A 23,598-nucleotide genomic window follows, 5' to 3' on the forward strand; every position below is an offset into this window, starting at 1 on the left:
TCTTGTACATTATGAGAGGATTTCCTTTTATATATGAAAAAGGAACAAAATTGGTGACATAAAAGTGAAATTTTATGAAACTCTTACGAGAAGAATGATTTTCGATCAGAAACAGGAAGAGGAATATATTTCATAATTGAAGAATTTAAAACGAGTTATTTTTCTGGCTTCGTTATATATCTCCAGACGAGGCGTATACGCATTGATGACTTGCCTTATAATTGTATTACAAGATCGCATAGACAAATTTGTTTTAGGAAAGTAAGAGCTATGATATTGGGTGCTGGGTGCGCCCGTCTGTCTGTCTGTCTGTCTATCTATCTATCTATCTATCTATCTATCTATCTATCTATCTATCTATCTATCTATCTATCTATCTATCTATCTATCTATCTATCTATGTGTAAATACATGCGTACATCGCGCACATTTGCTCTACGTTGCGTTTCACGAGAGTAGGGAGAGATCTGTTATTGATCCTTTCTCCTCGCGCGCTGCTTCCCTCCTTTTCTACGCGGCAACGGTAGATAGAATATCGCTCGCCAGCTTTTCGCGGCAAGAGCCCGCAGCGTAGTGAGAGTCTCTCGTTGGAAGAGTCTCTTTGTCGTATATATCGACGGTGATGAGCGGTCGAGGGAGAGATCGCCGGGAAGTAACGTGGCTGAACAGCGACAGGGCTAAAGCACAGGGCACGGAGACGGCCGAGTGCGACCGAGGTCGCGAGCGTCGACCGAGTGGGTCTCTCTCTCTCTCTCTCTCTCTCTCTCTATCTCTCTCTCTCTCTCTCTCTCTCTCTCTCTCTCTCTCTCTCTCTCTCTCTTCCTCTCTTCGCTTGGCGCTCGCGGCTCGGGTCCAGTAATTCAGTGTGTGCACAGCGGCCGGCCGGTGTGCATAGTTATCGATGATATTGTTGCGTTTTCCGCATAGAGCGTAGAGCATCGCTTTTCGTCGCGCTTATTTTCTCGATGTTCGTACGCAGCGAGTACCTGCGAGCTCAACTCGACGATTAGACGACGTGCTTGACTTTGTGCTCCGAACGGTGCCGGGCCTCAGGGCCCGGTGGCTCCCGTTTTTTACCTAGATCGACTCCGTCGAAAGCGCTTCCGATCATGAAGCTTACAAACTCATCCTGGAGAGGAATCGGCCGCGGTGTCCGCGCGGGCGTTACCTTTCGACAACAGTTTGCTCTGCACAAGAATTGCCGCGACTCGTTATATGAAAATCAGTATTTTCTTGAGTCACCGAAGGTATTTTCTCGAGAAAAGGGAGAGGAAGCAAAAAAAAGAGAGAGAGAGAGAGAGGCAGAATACAAGAGAGAAACAAAGAGAGAGAGAGAAGCGCACAAAGCGTCGAAGGGTCAAGTCGTGTCAAGATAGCATTGCGAGGCAGCAGATTAAAAATCTTGGACAAAGAGCTTCGGCAAAAAGATCAAGAGAAGTACTAATTTGATTGTTATACATGATCGATCGAGAAGAGTTTTTAAATTCTTAGTTAACACAGTTGTTTATATATATCATTTCTTGATAGTTTCGCAAATTGCGCTACAATGTTGTTTATGCAGGGCGTAGTTATGGATGGCATAGTGGGAGTTAAGAGCGTGAATAGAAGGAAAAAAGGAAAGGAGTATAAGAGGGAGATATATAAATATAGTGAGAGGGAAGGGAGGAATAAGAGGGAAGAAAGGAAAGAGGAGAGAAAAGTGTAAGAAGAGAAAAGGGGGATTGAAAGGGAGGGAGGAGGAGAGAAAGAAGGAGAGAGAAAAGCTAGAAATTATCACTTAACGATCGGTTTTTAACGATCCCGTGAGAGATGTGTTTAGGAGATGATTAGGGATGATTAGGGATACGGTTGAAATAGAGGACAAAACGATTCGTCATTAAATAATTCAAGTCAATAAAAAAAAACGCCGTGTATCTCTCCGTGCGTTAATTCAAATAGCGCGGAGTAAGAATAGCACAGAAAAGAAACGAAATGAAATCTCGTATTAAATTTTAATTATCTCCAATGGAGATTTATTAATATTTAGAAATTTAGTGATGTATGTAGCGATATATGCATATGGATGTAAAAGTGCAATCATACATATGGATGTATGTGCAATCATATGGTACGGCCTAGCAAACCTAATCTAATGCACACTCACACGCACATGTCAGAAAACAGACGACGCACGCATGTACACACACACACGCACACACACACACAAAATGCTAAGTGAGTGGCTGAGTGAGTGACTGAGTGAATGAACAAGTGAGAGAAAAAGAAAAAGAAAGAGAGGAGGAGGGAAAATGGGGAAGAATATTGCACGAGGTTTTAACAAGTCGCCAAAATGACTTGAAAATCGAAAAAAAAGTGTAAGATAAAATCGAATAGTTTTAACTGCTCTATATATTGTTACACGTTATCACTTCTATCTATTTATACATATATTACACATATATGCAATTAAAAAATTCGATTTTGTTCCAACTTTTTTTCAAACGAAATATTTCTTAAGGCAATATTTGATGCAATTTTCTATTAATCTTATCTATAAAAGATATTGCAACATTTTTAGAAAAAAAATGTTTGATTTAAGAAATATAGTCTAAAGTTTATGAAATATTAGTTGTTTTATATTTTTATGTCTTTACCTATAAGAGATATTAGAATGACGTACAATTTCTCACTCTTGTTTTAATGCTGCTAATCATATTATTAATTTGCTGTTTATTAAATTCAGATATTTCTAAATCAATTTGCTATTGATTATCATAAATACTATTGATTAGACATTAATATATTGTGAACTTTAAAAATTTCCATAGAAAAAGTTTAAAGATATTAAACAGGATTTTTGCAGTCAAAATATTAGCTTTTTGTATCGGTCTAATTGTTCTTTTTTTAAGTATATTATTGCTATTATGTGTTGGTGTAGTTGAAAATATTTCATTTTTTGCAAATAAGGAATGTAGCAGATAAGAAATACATAAATATTATGTAAATAAGAACTAATAAATAAAATTGCAAAAATTTCATTATCCATTTAAATTTCTATTTAAAAAATATTGCTTAATTTGTTTATTACATATGTTATTTTAATCATTAATGCTGTATTTTATTTATTCTGCTTCTTGCTTCTTGGTATCTTTACCGAAAATTTATTATTTTTAAAATTTTGTAACACACAAATGTGAAGATCAGATTTATGCTTAGTATTCGAAAATGTATATGAAACAATCAAGAATAGAAAAATAATTTTTTAGATTTTATTTAATTTTTTCTAAAAACAGATACATACTTTAATATATTTTATAAAGAAAAAAAACTGTATTAACCAAGTTGTTTTTAAAAACATAGAATCCTATATTTAAACATTTAAAAAAATTAATTGCATTTTGTTAACGTATAAATATTTAACAGTAATGCACAAAATTAAAGATTTATTCTTCATTAGTATTTTCCTCTTTTTTTCATATTTCAAATCATTTTACTAATATTACTCGACAAATTTTCAAAATATAGATATAGACATATAGATATATGTGCGCACATGTACTAAATTATAATCAAATATTATGTATATTAATAGTTTTCAAACATATACAATAAATTTATAAATTATGTTTTAATTTGATAAGAAAAAACTAATTGGTAAAATCAATAGTTTTATTTCAAAATAATTAGGATTATAAAAGAAACATCGTGTCTAAATATCAATCATAATCGGATTATTAATGTAAATCTATGAATGAAATAAATTTTGTAATTGTGACATTATTTCTATCTTCTAAATTTAGTTATTAATTCTTTGTTTTTATTATTACAAAATTTGGAATTTTATATAATTTTATTTTAGTTTTGAGATATGAAATAAAATAAATAGACCAAGTATTCTGTATTACAAGAGAGATAAAAATAAAATGAACGCTACACACTTATTGTTACTAATTGTTACTAATTTTGAAAGTGGAAGTTTTCCTAATTTTATAAAATAATAATTTTAAAAAATATCAAAAATATTCTTTTAGTAAATTGTGAAAAATAATTTTAATAATTAAATAATTTAAATAATTTTAAAAATAATTTTTGTATTATTAATATTGATTTTCCATGTAAAATAATATTTACGTAATAATTAAATTTAAATCTCCATGATTGAGATATTAATAATTGTTTTCTTTTGCTTTTCTTCCTTTTTTTCCCTTTTCCATTTTTTATCTCAGTCAAGTTGTGTAGTAATTTAATTTATATCTTCTAGTAAAATAAAATATTAAAAATTTGTGAAAATACTTTTTTAATAAGTTATAACAAATGTCTTTTACCAAATTTTTTAATATTTTTGGGAAATGATACATCTTTATATATTTATTTTAAATTTATGTACAAAGATGATATATTTTTATACATTTATTTTCTATTAAAATTAAATATTTTTAATATTTTTATAGTTTTAACATTCGGTTTATTTTCTTTGTTAGATATTTCTTTTTCTAAAACACATATTTTCTTAAAATATATTTTCTTTACTTAGTTTTTATATACATTTCATTGTTTAATTTAAATTATATAATTTATAATTATATAATGTAACCAATCAAATATTTATGTTATAAATTTTTAATGATTTTATTTTTTATTTTATTTAATTTGATTATTGAAGTTATATTTTATACCGAGCACAGTAATTTTACTATACTTTTTAATTATTTTAAATATTGTAGTAAAGCTTTCTCACAGAGGATGTAGTTGTAAAAAAAACACAATTGCAATCACTTCTCACTGTTTCTCATATTATTTTCTAAGCATGAATATTTATATTAGATAATATTTCATCATTTTTTACACATGGGATATCAATATATGCTGCATGCTGTACAAGAAAATAATTAGTTTTTCTTTCTCTTATGTCTATATATATATATAATTTTCTGAAAGCTTATATACACACATTATAAACTATTCATTTGCATAACTTCTTTTATCTGTGAAAATCTGAAAATGCCGTTCATTATTTATGTTAAGAGAGATGCGGATAGTTGGGAAAAAATTTATTATTTAGAAAAAATATAATTGCTATCGTAATTTTGCTATATTTTTATATTAGGTTTTCACTTAAATTGTTATTAAAGTTGTTACTTAAAAGAAAGAGAAACTCGAATATAAAAAAATATGATTACGATAATTTGAATAGCAATAGCGAATAAACACAAAAAATAAATATTCCAACTGAAAAGGTGATAATTAAAGAAATGTTAAAAATATATAGGAAATAGTAGTTTTAATTCGAAATAGGTAGTTTGTTGCATTTGTTTTGACATGGAATTTCACCTTAACATGATAGGGAATCGTATTTCTTATCAGAAAAGGAAACCGAATACTTCTTTTGTAAAATAGTATAGAGTTAAATCGAGCGCAATAGAAAGGAATTTGATTTATTTTGGAGACCTCAAAATGCATCGTGTCATTATACATAAAAGAAAATATTACTTTTTATAATATCACATTTTCAAAAATTGTACGATATTCTAAAAACTTTTGAACGCCAAATGTGAGATATATCATGCTCTACTCTTTTCTCTTTTCTTGTTTCTCGCTTCCTGTTGCATTTGCAATCTCTCGGGTCTACTGTTTTAACTTTTAACAATCCTTTCATCAATTCTGCCGTGTGTGTAGGTGACACGCACGCCATGCCCGTGGCGTTATCGTTGAGAATGCGAATTTCTGTTCTCGAGTAAAGAAATAGGCATAGCAGGCATAGTAGTCGGCAGCTACGGGAATTGAGGGGGGAATAGAAAAGTGTGCAATATAAGCGTAAGGGGAAAGGAAACGCGTGATGACGTGAAGAGACATATGAGGAGAGGACAGGACGACAAAGATATCTTGGGCGAGGTAAAGCAGAAGAAAAAGTGCGAGTAGTGGCAGACACGCGAAACTGGCGACCCAGGCACGTGACGGTGGCTCCCGTGGGTCTCGGACCCGCCGCCGAGCCAATGGCGGGTCGCTTTCCAGCCGGGGCAGCACTACGGAAATGCAATGCGGCCTATGCGCCGTCGTTGCCGGTTTGTTCCGCCGGGCTATGTGCATTACGGGCAGTCGACGCGGCTCCGGAGAGTCTTGTTATCAAGAGCTCGCCACGGACGTGCAGGCGACCCGGCGACACTCGCAGGTGGAAGATGCGGAAATTGGATTTGTCAAAGCGAGCGAAATCGTCAAGAGAATGAGAAACGTCGTTCAAATGGAAGAGGTGAGATAAGATGCGATTGTTTCTTAATAGGCTTGCGTCATGGCTTGAGGAAGGAATGTCAAGAGGAATCGAATGAATTTTTTTTTTTTTTTTTTTTTTTTTTTTAAGTTTTCACATGATGTAATCTGAAAATATCGTGAAATTTAGATATAAAAAAAGAGCATTATAAACAAAAATGTGAACTGAAATTTTGGTGAATTTTTTTTTATCTATATTTATGCAAACAAATAATAACATATCCAATATGTCTTATTTTCAGAAGTGGGGGTGCTAACGTAATAGAAAGTTCACCATCCCCATTTTTATTTTAATTTCTTGCTTATAGATAGCAATAAGTTCGAGACTGTAGCAATAAATTAAATAGCACTTGACCGATGATATAGGTTCTTTTTTTAACGATAATGATTCCAGTTTCATAAAAGTCGTTCATATACATATATGCACAATATTGCGTGCGTGTATATGGTGTCTATATTGTGTAATATGTTACATTTGTTATATTTCAGTGTGAGTGTGCATATATGTGTACTTAAGGATAATATTTATTATTACGTCTTATTGTATTTAAAAATTGTGTTTTTATAATATTTACAATATTTGTATTATAATGTCTTAATTTAAAATACTGATTTGGAATCTAGCGACTACTAAAAACTTCATGTTCTTTAAGCAATAAAATATAACAAAATAGTTTTTTATTAATTGTGCCAAAATATACAATTTTTAACAATAGACACGATGATATTCTCAGTCATTATGAAAGTCATTAGTGCAGAAAGTATAATCAATAGTGTAAAATAAATTATTACAACGTTAATATAAAACATACATATAAGGATTGATTTAAATGTTCCAATTTTTTAAACTGTATTGAATCTTCTTTATAATGAATTTATTTATATGAGAGACAAATGTTGTGTTACATACTTATAAAAATCTAAATATATTTTAATGTAATTGTTAATTCAAACATGGCTATTGTAACAACATCGATAGTAAAATAATAATTGTCTTTAAAATTCTGTAGTATGATAAAATCACGTAAGAATTGCTTATAAATGTTACCAAATATCATATATATTTATTTTTTAGGAAAAATTTGCCAAAATTTGCCTATAACATCTATAAAATGTTGATAAATCAATATTACAGCTCTCGGGATAGCTTTGATCTTTTTAATTGATTTTGTTTAGGAAAAAAAACAATTTTTATAACGTTCATCAGGATTTCTGTCTATTGATAAATGTTTTCCATGAAAATATGTACGCTTTGAAATTATTTAACTTTTGTAAATAATATTTTGCTTTATTACTTGAAATGGCAGTAATATTTCAGGTGGACAAAATTATTACTATATTTAATGTAATAAATGAAATAATTTTTCTACATAAAACATACAAATATTTTATAAAATGTATGTGTTTAAGAAATGTATATACGGAATATTCCAAAATTAGTGACGCACCTTTCGTAGGCAAATAGAGTAGGTTTAAGCAAAAAAGTCTTGTATCATTCTATAATTTTTGCATTAGATAATGAAATATTAATTTATAAAGACTTACGGATGAGCATATATTTATGTGAAAAGACAAGATTATTAAGAACACGTCGAGATGTTTGAAAATGTACACTAAACAGATGCTCTGCATCGTTTGTAAGTCATATCTCATCTTGCTCATTGCAAATCATGAGATTTACTGGACTGATCCCCTCACATAAATGCACCCTCATTCGTGAGTATTTCTAAATTAATATTTCATTATCATAAAAAATGTGGGGCTAATGAAAATCAAGTGCGCTAATTGCAGCGCAAAATTTGCCTATAAAAAAATACATTTCATATGTTTTGGCTCAACTATGAACCAATGTCAGTAATAATATAAATATAGTATTTCTTTCTTCATTTTTTTTCCCAAATTTTAAATGAAAGTCAATATTTTAATTATTATAAAAAATATTCAATGTAATCTGTTCTACCTGCTCATGAGAGATGTATTATTAATTACAGAAGAATCCCTATACACAGGAAAATAATCCTATTGCTCAAGTAATTAAAATACATATACACACATATGTGTATACATTTTTATTTTATATAAAATATTTTTGTATCCTTAAGGAATTTATTTTAAATAAGGAAAGGATACTTTTTAAGGTGGTTATTTAACATATTTTACATCCAAATGTTTTAATTATTTGAGCAATATAAATATTGTTTTCTACAGATGATTTATAAAAACTTAGTATATGTATTCATGCAAAAAAAGGAAATAAAAATAATTTGTAAAAATTCGTCTACATCTTCTACGGTATTTAAAATTAGACCTAAGGTCAGATGTTGGTAGCTGTCGTCATCAACGTTCCTGACCTAGACTCGTTCGAGTGTAAACATTCGACATGTTCATCGAGCAAGATGCGAATAGAAAGAAATGAAAAACTCGATTTATATTTGATTGATTGATTGATTGATTTGTAAATTGATTTGTGTTACGTGATTGCTAATGACGTAACAGAATCGAAACAACACACGCAAATCGATTAATACACACACATATATATATATATATATATATATATATATATATATATAAAATATGTGTTTCTTAGATTTTTGTGTTTCAAAAAGAAACAAATTGATGTTGGATAGTTGTGACATTTCCTTTCTTAGTAAAGCTCATCATCAGCTGAATCAACTCATGAACTTGCAAAATACATTAGATCATAAACTATTTGGAATCGTTTAAAACTATTTGAAAGAATTTATAAGAAAGAGTACTACTAGGGTTGTTTCAAAGTGCAGTCTTGGGTCGATACACCTATTTCGTTGCTACATAAAAATAATGATTTTTCTGAACCGCATTTTGACATGAAGTAAAAAATGGATTTATTTTGATAATTCCAACCGCAAATGATCATGGACCTTAGCCAGGTAGTTCCTTAGATGCCAAACCGCAATATCCATTTGCGCGCACACGCGCACACACACACACACACACACACACACACACACACACACACACACACACACGCATGCATGCATGCATGCATATCTTAGGCTCGTCGGAACAACTTAGATTGCGCTAATGCGGTATTTTCACTTTGACTTAAAATAATCCAATTTATTATTAAAAAACAACATGTAATGTACCACTGAAATTTTCTTGGCAATCTTTAAAATTTGATAACAACAAATGGCTGGTCCCGTTTAGAGAGAAGAAATATTTAATATGATTTTAACCTGATTTTGAAAGTAATTGTCAAGCTCAAAATTGTGATACAACTGTTAAGTGAGATATATTAGTGAGATATATGCTTTATGAAAAACAAGAAGGTGACAAAAATTACGAAATGTCGAGTGGGATGAGTTCTAACTCATTCGGAGGGCGGATTGAGTATATTAAAAGATCTCTCTGTAAGAGAATTGGCGTGCATTGGCTTTAATTGCTAAGAAATTTGCAATTACAGTCGGGCGTTTAATCAGCTGTCTGTTAAATATTGAAACCTTGTCATGATAAGCAATGAGGCAATGTGACTAACAATGAGTGAACTGTAGTGCATGTTACATTTGTACATCTAATGGCTGAGGGAATCCTGACAATATCAAATTCTTTTCAGTTATCATTATATTTTATGATTTAATTAATTTTTATTATTCTTTGAAAGAATATTAAAAATATTTCTTTTATAATTTCATATCTTGTCAAGTGTGTGATATATATATATATATATATATATATATATATATATATATATATATTTAATTATATTATTACTTGTAATTAGTATCTTTTTGATTTCTTATTATGCTAAAAATTATAAAATCTCTTAAGAAAAAACATATTTAAAAAAATATTTTTTGTCATTTCTGACACGTTTTTTACAAATAGTTAATTATTAATATTTTAGTGGCTTTATAAGTTCACTAAGATATAATAGTTATTTTGAATTATTCATAAGCTGAGGCTATTTGAGTAATTTAAGTTTTTGAGATCTGATATTAATGGACTTGACAAATACAATTTCAAAAAAAATGCGTTGAAAGATTACGACACAATTTTCTCATACTTACTGTTACTTTCAGGCTAATCTGATTTATTCCGGATTCGTAAAGCAGACTTTTCATTTTTTTATAAAGCTCGTAGCTCCTTTAAATTACTTCAATTGGCAATATGAACTTTTTTGTGATTTCAGCGCTCTTGATTTTGATTCACACGAAGCACTACCTATACTATAATTAGCAAACTTCTTGCATTGCTAACAAATAATTATGTTCATCGTTTTCTTTACTTTTAAGACAACTATAAAATCCTCTTTGATATTTTCTTTTCATGATAATATTAGCTTACATATCCGTCTGAGCCAAAGTTGAAAAAAAAGTTGAATTCGAAAGATCACTGAGATTATAATCGTTACATAAAAAAATACACATATAAAAGCCACTGCATATCTAGGAAATTGTGTTTTCTTTGTTGAGTGCCTGAAGTTCTCCAAATACGAAAAGATCCCCGCTTTGATCTCGCTCGGACGACTATCTGTAATAAATCGCTTATAACTTACGAAATAACACCATAGGAACATATTTTTGAAATGAATGTTGTACTATAAGAATATGCAAATAAAAAAATTTCGATTTTTGAAAGTTTTAGAATCCTTTCTTAAAAAAGAAAAAAATAGAAAATAAGATTTTTTTAAAGAAATTTTGATTATTTATTAAAATTTAGACATTGTCATAATGTTACGATAAATAAAAATTTTTACAAAATATATGAAATACATGAAAATTTTTATATGAATAAAAATTCATGTAAAAATGTTGAAAATACTAATAAATTTAATAAATTTTGCGGATCATAAACATTCATAAGCATTTTATAAATGTATTATATTTTTTACAAAAACGTTTTGTACAATAGAGGATTTTGGAGAAAGAATTAATTTTAATATATTTTGAAAAATTTTGTATTCACATCTTTAACGCGTACCAAGTAAATTGCAACATTTATTTATATTGAGAAATATATAATAAATAATATGTTAAAAATTAAATTTAGATGGCATTGTATCGCGAATTCAATTCTGTTCAATTCTTTTTTTCCAAGAAGAATATTTCAACAAGTTTGTATCGTTTTAATTTTATCATTTGATCATTTTTACTTGTCTATAAAAATAGATATTGCAAGACTGATAGCTCGGAATGCATTTTGGCGGTCTAACTTATAAATTGCATGTTGGCTTATTATTATCTCGAAAATTTTTGGCTTGCGTAAAATTTTGACAGTTTTCAAGCACTTCTTATATAAGTGTGACTCAACTTTCCTGACTTTGCACTAGATAACAATGACATTTTTACATAATTTTTTCTTAACATGGATTCTAAATGTTTTATCTGATTTTTACAAATAAACAATTACTTTTTCCAATAATTTCTCAAATTTCGTTAAAAATATTGGACAGTATAGATACATTTATATATATGTTAGGTATTGGTCAATGCAAATTTCAATTATCTTCTTTCCTTTATGTACTCGTTTGAAATATTTGCTCGATCTATTTGATCTGTCTTTGATAATATTAATCGAAATTGTAGTCGGATGGAATAGATGCTATCAAATTTTGGAATTGTATCGCAGATTTCATTTCTTCTGGCAAGATTTTATTTCCTTTTGGACAAATATCGTTACACGACGAAATTTTGTAATTTTTCAGAAAATCAGTCAACCAATTTTGAAGATGCTACAAAGCAAAAAGTGCACTGATCTTCACCTTCTGTACTATCACTGCTTGATTCCCGGAATTGGGCTGCAGCAGCCATAGCCCACTACTGTAATTGCCGCCTTGAGTTTATGATCTCGTGTTTCGGTAAATCATATTATTTTTTATTATTTTCATATTTTTATTATCATATAATTAGTAGAAAAATAATTGCGATATAATTGCACAATGTCGGAATAATATATTCATGCAAATTGATTCTGTTAAAGTTTGATGAAATAAGAATATTTACTCGAATACGTGCATTATATAAAAATAAATTGTGACTCATATTTTAAACGTTTGTCATAACTTAGATAGTAGCTTTAAAGATACAAAGTAGAAATTTATAACGATTTAAATTTGTTTTTTCTAGATATAACATTGAAACTTTTAGATAAAAGTGTGTTTAAAGTTTTTTTTTTTTTTTTTTTATAGATAAATTATTATATAAATATTTATGAATCGACAAAATATTTTAACATTAGAAATATAAGGTGTTTTAAAAATGGAAATCAAATTCTCGAGAGGTAATTGGAAATCCAAAAACAAGAAAGAATATTGAACATAGAATCGGAATCGGAAATGCGTTGTTTTTACGTCAAAATCTCAAATTGCTTTGTTTTTAACTTTTTTGATCAAAATTGAAAAGAGAGATGGTCTTTATGAGTTTTATAACATAATTAAACTCAAATAAAAGTTGCGGACTGCTTTAGCACTAGGATGCACCGTATGAAGATACAATTAGCTCTCCTTGACAGAAATCAAAACTTCACAGTTCATCACTTCTGTAATTGAACTAAAGCATCCCGCATTTATTTGATTTTAATTATATTATGAAACTCATAAAGACCACCTCTTTATTCAATTTTCAAAGCAAAGCAATTTGAAATTTCAACGGCGACGAAATTGCGATAACTCGAACATAATGCATTTCCAGACTTTTGCTCATATCAGTTCTTTTCTTGTTTTTGTCGTCCCTCCAATCACCTCCCAAGCGATCGACTTCCACTTTTAAAATATTCTGTATAAAAAGACATTTATGATCATGACTGAAGTTTAGTGACTAGTAATTATTTTTTTGAAATTATATAAGTTCAACAGTCTTTTATTATTGTCATCAACTATGTATTGTTATTAAAAACAAATTAATATTACTTGCACATTTTATCTCTTGATTTGCCAGTAATACATTAACATGAGAAAAACCATTCTTTTTTGAGAGTGATTGTTTTAATAACATACATAACGATTTTAGTAACGATATTATTCTTTACGGATTTGCAATGCATACTCATTTTCAAAAATAATTATATATTTTTTATATCGATATTCTTTATACCGATTTATTTATCTCTTTATCATTATTCTGCATAAAACTATTGAAATGATATACTCGAAAAAGAAATATTTTATATAGTAAAGTTTTTTAATAAAAATATACCTATCTTTTATATATATATATATATATATATATATATATATATATATATTTAAACTTTTAAAAATTAAAATTAGTTGAGAAACAATGAGCTGAAAATCTTTATTATTGATTAAAATGAAATATATATTATTTTAATACTTATTTCTAAGTAAAATTATGAATTTTTAAAATATACGTATATGTATGATGACATAAGGGATTAAAGTAATAATTTATAGTGACTCACTCTATATAGATTATTGATTTTTATTTAATTATAAAATCAGAACGCAATAAAAATAGATACATAATGTTGGGAGAATATTATATTTCTACGTACGACACCATAATATGACTGCAATGATCTAGAAATTTTAAAAAGTGGATAAATTAAAGCAAAAAATAAGAATTAAATTTTATAATAAATAAAATACTGTGTAAGGTTGTATCAATGTATTCACATCATGAGACAATATGACATATATAACTGACATTTTTTTCATATTTGCAAAAAATAGAAATTGAAGATTTAAACAAAATTCCTAATTATGCATTAGATATTTATGCATAAGCAAGATTACAATTTACATTTTCTTTTTGAAAATCAATTTTGATTATCTCATGTTGTAATAATAAGATATAAATTTTATTTTCAATTATAGCAACAAGTTTCCTGATTGTGATGGTTAATTTCATGATTGTGTGCAATAAAAAGTTTATTTTAATTTTATCATAAAAGTTAATAAAAAGTTTATTATATTTCTCATCATAATCTACAACTGACAAGTTTTATATATATATATATATATATATATATATACTGGCAAATTTATATATATATATATATATATATATATATATATATATATATGCTTTTATAATTATAGAGAATTTTGCTAGATTGATACTTTATAATTTATTATAATAAATGTTTATTAGTTTTAAGAAAACTTTTGGCTACGATATATCGACATACAAATTAGAAGAATATACGAAAAAACAAAATTTTTTTGCGATGAAAATATTATCAAGTAATAAATTATTAGTATTTTTATGATGAAAACACAGGATTGCCTAATATCCGTTTTATATCATTTCAGTGCTATTTTATTTTAGTCAATATTGCATTGAAATTAATCGCATTTACGAGTATCTGGAGATCATGCTGCTGACTGATATTATATTAAGGAAACACTAATGCAGAATTAATACAGTAGTACATCACAATATCTAGAATTCACTACTAATTAACTAATTAACGAAATGACATTCGGGAAAAATCTATTTCGAAAACTTATTCGGGAAAAATCGTTTCAAAATTTTGGAGAAAAATTAAAGATAATTTGTTTCTGATCCTTCTACATAGTAAAAAAAATGCATCACATTATTTTAATAACTTAATAATTTTTAACTAATATAAAAATGATTCTATTACAAGTTGCTATAAGTTGCTATAAAGTTATTTAAGATAATAATATTCTTAACTTTAAATATTTTAGCAGAGCCGTATTTTAGAAGACAAATATGAAATATAAGGAATTATTTTTACTTGATTTGTATATCTATGACAGATTACACATTTTTTTATCTTGTATAATAAAATTAATGTCAATCTTTTGTCATGTTCTTTTATAATAGTTTTTTTTTTTTTACATTTTTAAAAATAAGCTACAAATATCATAATTCGCTCGCATTGCATTTTATAGCGTTTGATATTTAGCGATTATTTTTTTTTTCTTTATATTATTTCTTTATATATCAGTAAATAGTAATCAAATGTTCAAGATAGTAATTTAATACAGTTATAAATAATTTCTATGTATAACAATACTCATACATGTTTGTTAAAATGTTAACGAGAAAATGAGCCAAGCATTTCTGGCGAAACATCAAAAGCTAAAATAATACAGTGAAAAAATAAACATGTACAAATAAGCGCATAGACGTAGCAGCTTAATGTTGTAATTATGTATATTGTAACTATATAAATGTTATAAAATACTGTTTCAATGTAAACTATATAACGCGCGCGCGCGCGCGTGTGTGTGTGTGTGTGTGTGTGTGTAATATTGAATTATGAAAAGTAACAGTGAGTAGTGGATAATTTTTTATATAAAAGCTTCATAAATAAGTATACATATTTATAACGTTATAATAACACACACACACACACACACACACACATACACATATATATATATATATATATAATTGCAAAATTACAATTTTTTTCTATAAATATCTATATTTCTATAGATATGTCTGTAAAATTTTACTTTTCTCCTGCAGTTTGGAAAAGGAAAATACTTTCCATAATTACGCCGAATTCAAATCTGTAAGGAAAAATGTTGTATGTCAGATTTATGAGAAAAATGTAGTTGAAACGTCCCAAAAATGCTTTTTTGACTATTTTTGAAAATTTGTAGCTGACAAACCCAATGTACGAGAGATTTTGATAAGGACTTAATGCTTGAACATTGTACTTTAATCTTTTGTTTGCAATATTTTTACTTCCTCTGTCTGCTGGGTTTTTTGGCTCTGCCCAAGTTTTTTTATTCAATATTTTCAAAAGTCTGAACTAATTCAAACTTTCCAACATTTCTATTACATTACCAAATAATTTTTTTAATTGAAATATTAAAAGTTTTATTTAATAAAAACTTGAGGAAAAAATTGATATAAAAATATAACTTAGTAATAAATATTAAGAAAAGTTTTTATTATGTTTTATGCTTTAGATTATGATCTTAAAAAAAAAGACACATTTGCAAGAAGAAATTTCTTCAAGAAATATAGTTATTTTAAGAAAGAAAGCAGAAGAATTTTATAGTGATTCATGGATGTAATAAATATAAGTAAAATTTTTTAAAAATCAATTTTCTAACTAGAATTCATTCGACTTGATTCAACATTCCATAAAAAAGAGCATCACTAATTCAACTGGTCGTATAAATTTTGCAGAACTGGTTGAATATATCTGTTCCAGCAAACACAAATTGTATAACTGTTATATTGCTGAAAATGAAATAAAATGGAACAGATAATATAACACATACATATTACATGTAATGTTCCACGTTATTCACGTTTTCTACTTATTAAATGTTAAAATTCTATAATATAAATATAACATATATAATTATATGATATAAATATAACAAATATAACATATATAACATAAATATAATTGAAATGTTACATAAGTGCAACAAGTGATTCTAATGTTATATAACTTTTATAAGTTTTAGTTATAATTATTTTTTTGTCATCTTAATTCATAATTATACTATTAAAATAATAATAATAATTTATTTTTATCTTGAAGTCCATCATTTGAAGAGACTCTATTTGGGTGGAGCTCCATTTTGAGGATTCCATTTCAAAAAAACCATTAGAAATGGTTGAAATTATATAATTTTTCTATTTTATTTTGCATTTTTATTTACGAGAAATAAAATTCCACTGCGTTTAGTAGCAATGCCACGTGCTGGATTAGAATCTTGCTTAATTTAAATTAAATAATGTTGTAATATTAATGAATATATTTATATAACATTCCAATATTACTGTTTGTTTTTGATACATAATGGAACAATGTAATAATTTCATGACCTGTTATATTGTATATATGAAGTAAAATTATGTAATTATAATGTAACTAGAATGTAATGTTATATGTTACTGTTATATGTTAACATTATAGTATAGTATAGTTACTGTTATATTACTTTTATATTATGTAACATTTATATTCGATGTTTGGACTGTCACTTTTAGTTTATTATTATTATTATTTAGATATAAAATTCTTTTATTAGAAAAACTCATTTTTAGTTTTAATTTTGTAAAAACTTATTTTAACAATAAATATTAGAAAAATGATAAAAAATTCAGAGAAGATTCAAATGAGCCACTTGTGAGTTCACTTGTGAAAACACTAATACCAATTGCAACCTGAGTCTTTCTTGGCACATGTACAACTTTGATGGTTGAAGACAAATTGTCATGCACTGGCGTCGCTTGATGTGTCAGATGATCCCACTGCAAACAAAATTTTTTAGGAAAAGAAATTGAAGAAGAAATTACACTTTCCCTTTATTTTGGAGAAATTTGAAAATAAAAGAATAAATAATAATTTTATTCTTATTTGTACAAAAAATCCAGATTGTACACGAAGGATTAATATGAAAATATCGAATCTTTATCATTGATATTATCAAATTTCTTGTGTGCTTTATTTTTAGAGATGTACAGTTAAACGTACAGTGAATTTAAAATAGAACGATTGCCCGATGCAATATGAAACTGTTACAGATAATAAAAATTTCAATAGTAGATTTGATATAGATACATGGAAATAAAAGATCATATTTTGTAAAAAATTATTTATTTTATTTATATATATATATATATATATATATATATATATATAAACATATATAAAAACAATGATTGTTTAAACCATTTAAAATAAAGATTTTCCGAAGAATTAATTGTGACATTCCATTATACGGAAAATTATGTAAGATCCATTAAATCAATTATTAAAATGTTTACTACGAATAATTGCGATGGGTTTTATAGAGCGTATTTTATTCTGTGAATATACGCCAACCTTTAAAAATAAAAGCGCACTTGAAATGGTGCATGTAATAAATGAATTGATATTTTCATTAAAGTACAATATTCAAGCATTAATTTGAATTCTTTTCGAAGTTTAGTTTATAAAATATTGACTGTATCGATTACGAAGTTTTAAAAATGTCTTAAAACGCGTTTTTGAGGAGGGAGAATTTCGATTTCATTTTTCTCATAAACTTGTCATGACAGCCTATTCTTATTGGCGGATTAGGATTCATATAAAAAAAATTACAAGAAAATATTCTTGTTTTTTAAACCAAAATTATACAACTATCCCATTTTATTGATTATCTCTTAAATATTCGATATTCGAAAAAATGTTTCAGAAGAATCTTATTCTGTTTAGGGAAAATCATTTTACGATGAGCACAATTTGGTTTTTTTATATGGAGGCGCCTCCAAAATTTTAAGATAATTTTTATTCTTTTAAATAAAATAATTTGTATGAGTCATCTAAAGTCATTCAAAATTATTTAATTCTGTTTATAAAAGATGATAGAAAGAGATTTAAATCTTATAAAATTTATTGTTTCAGTCAAATTTACATTTTTCCCGGTGTAAAATTTTTTTTTTGTTTTTTGTTTATGTCTACAAATGATTTAGTACTTATTTGTAAGTGCATTTTTATATAATACACTGACCTAATTCAATTAAAAAATTATAATATTCGATGTGTCTGTGTTTGGTACCACAACGGGATAATTTTTATTTATGAATTACATAACATCTATGAGAGTAGTGCAATTAATTATATATCTAAAACTTTTCAGCATTAATGCAAAAGACATTAATCGAATGTGTGGAATTCATAAATCAATGCAATTTTTAATTCGGTTTTCGACGCCTATTCCCTCTTCATGGTATACCTTTGATATTTCAGAACATCACAGATCTTATTCAAAATCTGAATGTTTAACATTTTAATAGAATGTTTTATGCTCTAAGTTTTTTGTTTTATATTGCGCAATATCTTATATTATCTTATATTATCTTATATCTTAAGTCTTAAAAAGATTCGTTCTGTTTGTAATTGAAGATAATTGAAGATAAATGGTGTAATATAATAACAGAAATATTATTAACAATTTTATTTTTATACGTATAATAAAGATAAATAGTCAGTCAGATAAAGATAAGTCAGATAGCATCATAATAAATATTGCTTTAAAATTTATTACAAATTATTCTGTTAAGGCTTTTAGAAAAAAAATCTGCGTTTTGCCTAAAGAATATCATACTGAATATAATGAAATTGGATTTTTTGTCAAACCGTTATTAAAATATTTTGCTTCCTAAATAATTTTTAACTAATGTAATAATAATAATAATAATAATTATTATTATTAATCAAAAATTTATTTAAATTGTAGAAACGAACTGGCGAGGTAACAGTGGACAGCGAAGAGCAGAACACGGTGTTTGTGCGTATTTCCGGTGAGTAAATCTATATTTTTTTTTAACTTAAAAATTTATTTTAATTTAAAGTATATCATTAGCATTCAAATGTTATCTTTACTGAATATCTTGTATTCATATGAAACAATCTTTTCTCCGTTTTAAAATAATTTTATACAAAATTTCCTTGGACATCAAACATTAGATATCAAAATATTTTATCTTATAGATGAATGATGCTGTAATATTTTATATCTCACAAAATAAGAAATTATTTTTTTTCATATTTAGAAATATGAATATATAAGTCATATTTAAAAAGAAATTTTGAATTAATAATTTATCGTCTAAATAAATACTAAAAATGTCTGCTATTTTATAGATAGCAGTTTATTTCACAATTCTGGTGCATCGGCCACGTTACCAGAAGTCCATAATGAATCTACAACAGAAACAGCATTCAGACGTTTATCGAATGCGGAACGAATTTTACTGGAGAATTTGGATATCGATCGATATAGACCCAGGCATACCGGTCGATTTTTGACGATGCATAAGAGGCGGCGTAAAAAACTCATTACCAGATCCTTGAATCAAGATTCAGGAATCTTGGATGACATATTTCACGGACTAGTACAGGTAATTTATCCATCAAAAACGAATTAAATTTAAATAATTCTTTGAAATTAAAACAGTTCTCTTTCTTATTGCGTCTTAATATTTTATAGCAATACTGTCAGATTTTTTTAAGTCTTTATATATCTCAATTTAGTCTGCTCTACCTGCATATAACCGCTTGGCCATTTTTTGGGGGACACTTTGTGTGTGTGTGTGTGTGTGTGTGTGTGTGTTGTGTGTGTGTGTGTGTGTATATATATATATATATATATATATAATATATATATATATATAGAGAGAGAGAGAGAGAGAGAGAGAGGGGGGGGGAGATGTTCTTCAAAGTATTCTTGATCTTTTCTCTTTGTTTCAAATAGAATAATATAATTCAGTTTATGTTTTTGCCTATATTATTTCCCCTGTGGAAGTAGAACTTTATCTTGTAGTATGTGATGGACTTAATTTTGAGGTGGAGATGTTTAGTAGGGTAAAGAGACGTATTAGGCCGGTAGGTGTTATGCTTGGTGCATGAGTGAGTGCGAGGAAGAGTGTGTGACTCCAGCCGTAGCCATCAAGATGCAGAAGCATCTCGCTTTTATTCGTGATGTCGTGGACCAACCCTACCAGCGATGAATAAACGTCGGAGAGTTGAGCGCAAGGCGGAAGGCAATGAGTAGAATTAGCGGAAGCGGTAGCGCAAACTTATTCTAGGGTCTTAAGTCGCTAGGATGGGAAGGTTGGGTCAATAACTAAAGGCAAAGGTTAATTACAATCGATTTTTATTCTTGATTTCTAGCTGGCTATGTACAGAGGGATTCGTGTAAGTTTGTGTGCCGCGAAAGAAAGCAGTTAGTGCACCGTATTCGGCGCGAAGTAGCGCGAATTCGCGGCGCCTTTCTCGGCGACGTTGTCTAGTCCCGGATCCTCCTCTTCGGGAAGCTCCTGGTCTGTCGTCGCAGGGTGTCTCCGAGGATTCTTCCGTGGATTGCGTGGATGCGTCAGCGTAGAAGCGCCGTGTGTAACCGCCATGATCGTTGTCCTTCCGTGCTAGCCGGGATTGTGTGGACCGATGATCAAACGTGGCGTTGACGGCCAAAGAAGCGACGTGATGGTCGCTGGTGGTCGCCCGGAGACGGACAGATTGCCTGCGGCGTTGACAGTCGCTGGTGATCATCCGGAGACGGGCGGATTGCTTGCGCCATTGCTGGCCGCGAGGAATCGGTGCTGACGGCCGAGAACGGAGTACGACCGGGTGATCGGTTGGTCCCGCCGGCCTTACCGGCCGCACGAGCATTGGAGCACCGGGGTCGGAGCCCCGGAGGTCCAAAAAGGCGTCGCCATACAACTACATCTCATGGCTACCGAGAGGCGACCGAGGCCGACACCGGTAACCGCGGCCGGCCTTATATAGCAGTTGGTGGTGAAAACGAAGCACGAGAAAATGTATCTGGTTCGCGCCATCTCGCGGCATGGCACGACGTGGCCGTATACATGAGTGGCTACCATACACCCATTTTTCATCTATCATTGTCATTTTCCGTTGCCATGTTCGTCTTTGTAGTTTTGCAGTAAGGTTCCGAGGTTCCGAGGTTCTAGATTAGGATTTTTTGCTAGTATCTTTTTTATAAAGAATGGATAGTAGGCCTATCGCTCCAATCCTCTTCCTCTAGCGGGATTTAGGACCACTAGACACTTAAGTTCAATTGTCCTAAAGTAAAGTAAAGCTAACAAGTAACAACCTAATAAATAATAAATTTAATTAAAATAGAAAAATATTTAATGCAAAAGGTTGGTTGTTAATCTGAATGTAATGAGAACAAATTTATTGGAACATTGATAAAAAACATAACTATATTCAAAGATACTAGTCTATATTTGTTTCTAATAAAATGCCATTAAGTTTAAAAAATTCTAAAATTTATGAATTTCCAATTCTTTTTTTATCAGGAAACGTATTATCATTATTTTTACTGATAGGGAGAACACAAAAAATTGTTTCCTCATATTTTGTCAAGTTTGAAATATATTGTAGTGAAATATATTGTAAACCTGTAAAGTTTGCACATCATTTTTAAAATATATAAAATATATTATAATTAATGGAATTTTGGCTCTTCAAAAAATTTTTAGAATTTCCACATTACATTTTGAAAAAAGTTCCTATGATTAAATGCAAAAATACACTTGAAAATATAGAATGTCAACTTCACATTTTGACGATACAAGAATTAGTTATAACTCTTTTATTTTAAACTCTTGTTTGTTATTAATATTTATTATCAATTTATATTTAAATCATTATATTCGAATTGTATATGTATTGTATATTGTATTGTATATTACAGTGCGTGTTACAAAGAGCTGGAAATTGGCGATTTAATGCTTTTACATTGGAAACAGTCACAGGTGGTAAGTAATAATTTAAATTTTATATATATATAATTGCTATAATTTGCTGAGAAAAAAGATACTTTCTTTTAATGATTAATGAAATAATTGTTTCTCTTAATTCTATCTTGATATGATTGTTTTGTGATTTTTAATATTCTGAAATATTTTGAGAAATCGGTGCTAACTTCGGCTAAATTATTAAACGCCAAAATTGAAGCTTTGCAAGGACGATAGGGACGTATCAGTCTCTGATGATCTCGCGCGTGGCAAATATACTACAAAAAATCGCCATGACTGGAAGAATTGTGAACTCCGAGACTGGGATATACCATGGTAATACTAGTGCTGAAACACATGCTTTTACTTGACGCTTAGAGCATACTTCACAATAATCTATTGCGCATCTTCCGGCCATATTCAGATTACACTTATTTCTGCTAAATTCAAGATAATGTCATTGAAAACTACAAGTATATCACGACTCGAACTCAATGCACCCATTTTATTCACTAACAATAAGTACATACATGTAAAATACATTTCAATTTGCATGACATCTTTGTTTTATGGAATTATGGTGGAATTGATTTCACAGTTTTTTTTTCTCAGTCATCGGATTAGTCATCATTCTTCCAAATGGAAAACTTCTATATTCGAATTGCATATCAAACGCGATTTCCGCATATAGTGTCATGTCAAGAAGTATTCCTACGGCTGCGGGATTAATGTGTGTCGCAACTTATTAATAATAAACATCACGAAAAAATTCTCTGTGATTAGATCAGTCATTTGCTTGGCCCATTTTGTGCTCTTATATAAATAAGTTTAATCTGAAATATTTATGTAGTTATCCGATTTCGTATAATTCAATTTCATTACGCTCAATCAATCTTAGAACAGGATCTTCCTAACAATATCAATAGTTAATCACAATTGCTGCGTTTTACCACGCTTTTTATTTTGTTAACGACTTGCACAGAAATTGCAGAAAACAATTTTATTGAAAAAAATGTTACTTTACCGGAGATCTAGCAAACTCTTTTTTTATTGTACCCAATTATAATATTTTATTAATTGCAGTGCTGAAAAATGAGGATTTTATTTTATTTGAAAATAACAATCTTTGATTGCTCAACTCTTTCATTGGCAACAATAA

At 28.7% G+C, this 23,598-nt stretch overlaps 1 protein-coding gene across 14 annotated transcripts in view; it reads left to right on the forward strand.

The window, feature by feature from the left end:
- The window catches only part of LOC105424132 (uncharacterized), a 39,551-nt gene that overhangs the window by 2,192 nt on the left and 13,761 nt on the right, over nucleotides 1-23,598 (forward strand). For 2 of the 14 annotated variants that reach the window (XR_016139524.1, XM_089078191.1), the window contains exons 1-4: nucleotides 4,600-6,226; nucleotides 19,412-19,475; nucleotides 19,819-20,075; nucleotides 22,397-22,460. Coding sequence is in view for 5 of the 14 variants with exons in the window: in XM_089078191.1 (XP_088934317.1) it covers nucleotides 6,011-6,226; nucleotides 19,412-19,475; nucleotides 19,819-20,075; nucleotides 22,397-22,460 (601 nt within the window). In the remaining 9 variants the exon portion in view is untranslated. Of the gene's footprint in view, nucleotides 1-810; nucleotides 1,438-4,594; nucleotides 6,227-11,932; nucleotides 12,086-19,411; nucleotides 19,476-19,818; nucleotides 20,076-22,396; nucleotides 22,461-23,598 lie in introns of those variants that run through there. The other 12 variants (XR_016139520.1, XR_016139521.1, XR_016139519.1 and 9 more) reach the window with 12 other exon arrangements.

Source organism: Pogonomyrmex barbatus, unplaced genomic scaffold (genome assembly GCF_055798465.1).
Source record: "Pogonomyrmex barbatus isolate J1 unplaced genomic scaffold, ASM5579846v1 scaffold21, whole genome shotgun sequence".
Classification (NCBI taxonomy): domain Eukaryota; kingdom Metazoa; phylum Arthropoda; class Insecta; order Hymenoptera; family Formicidae; genus Pogonomyrmex; species Pogonomyrmex barbatus.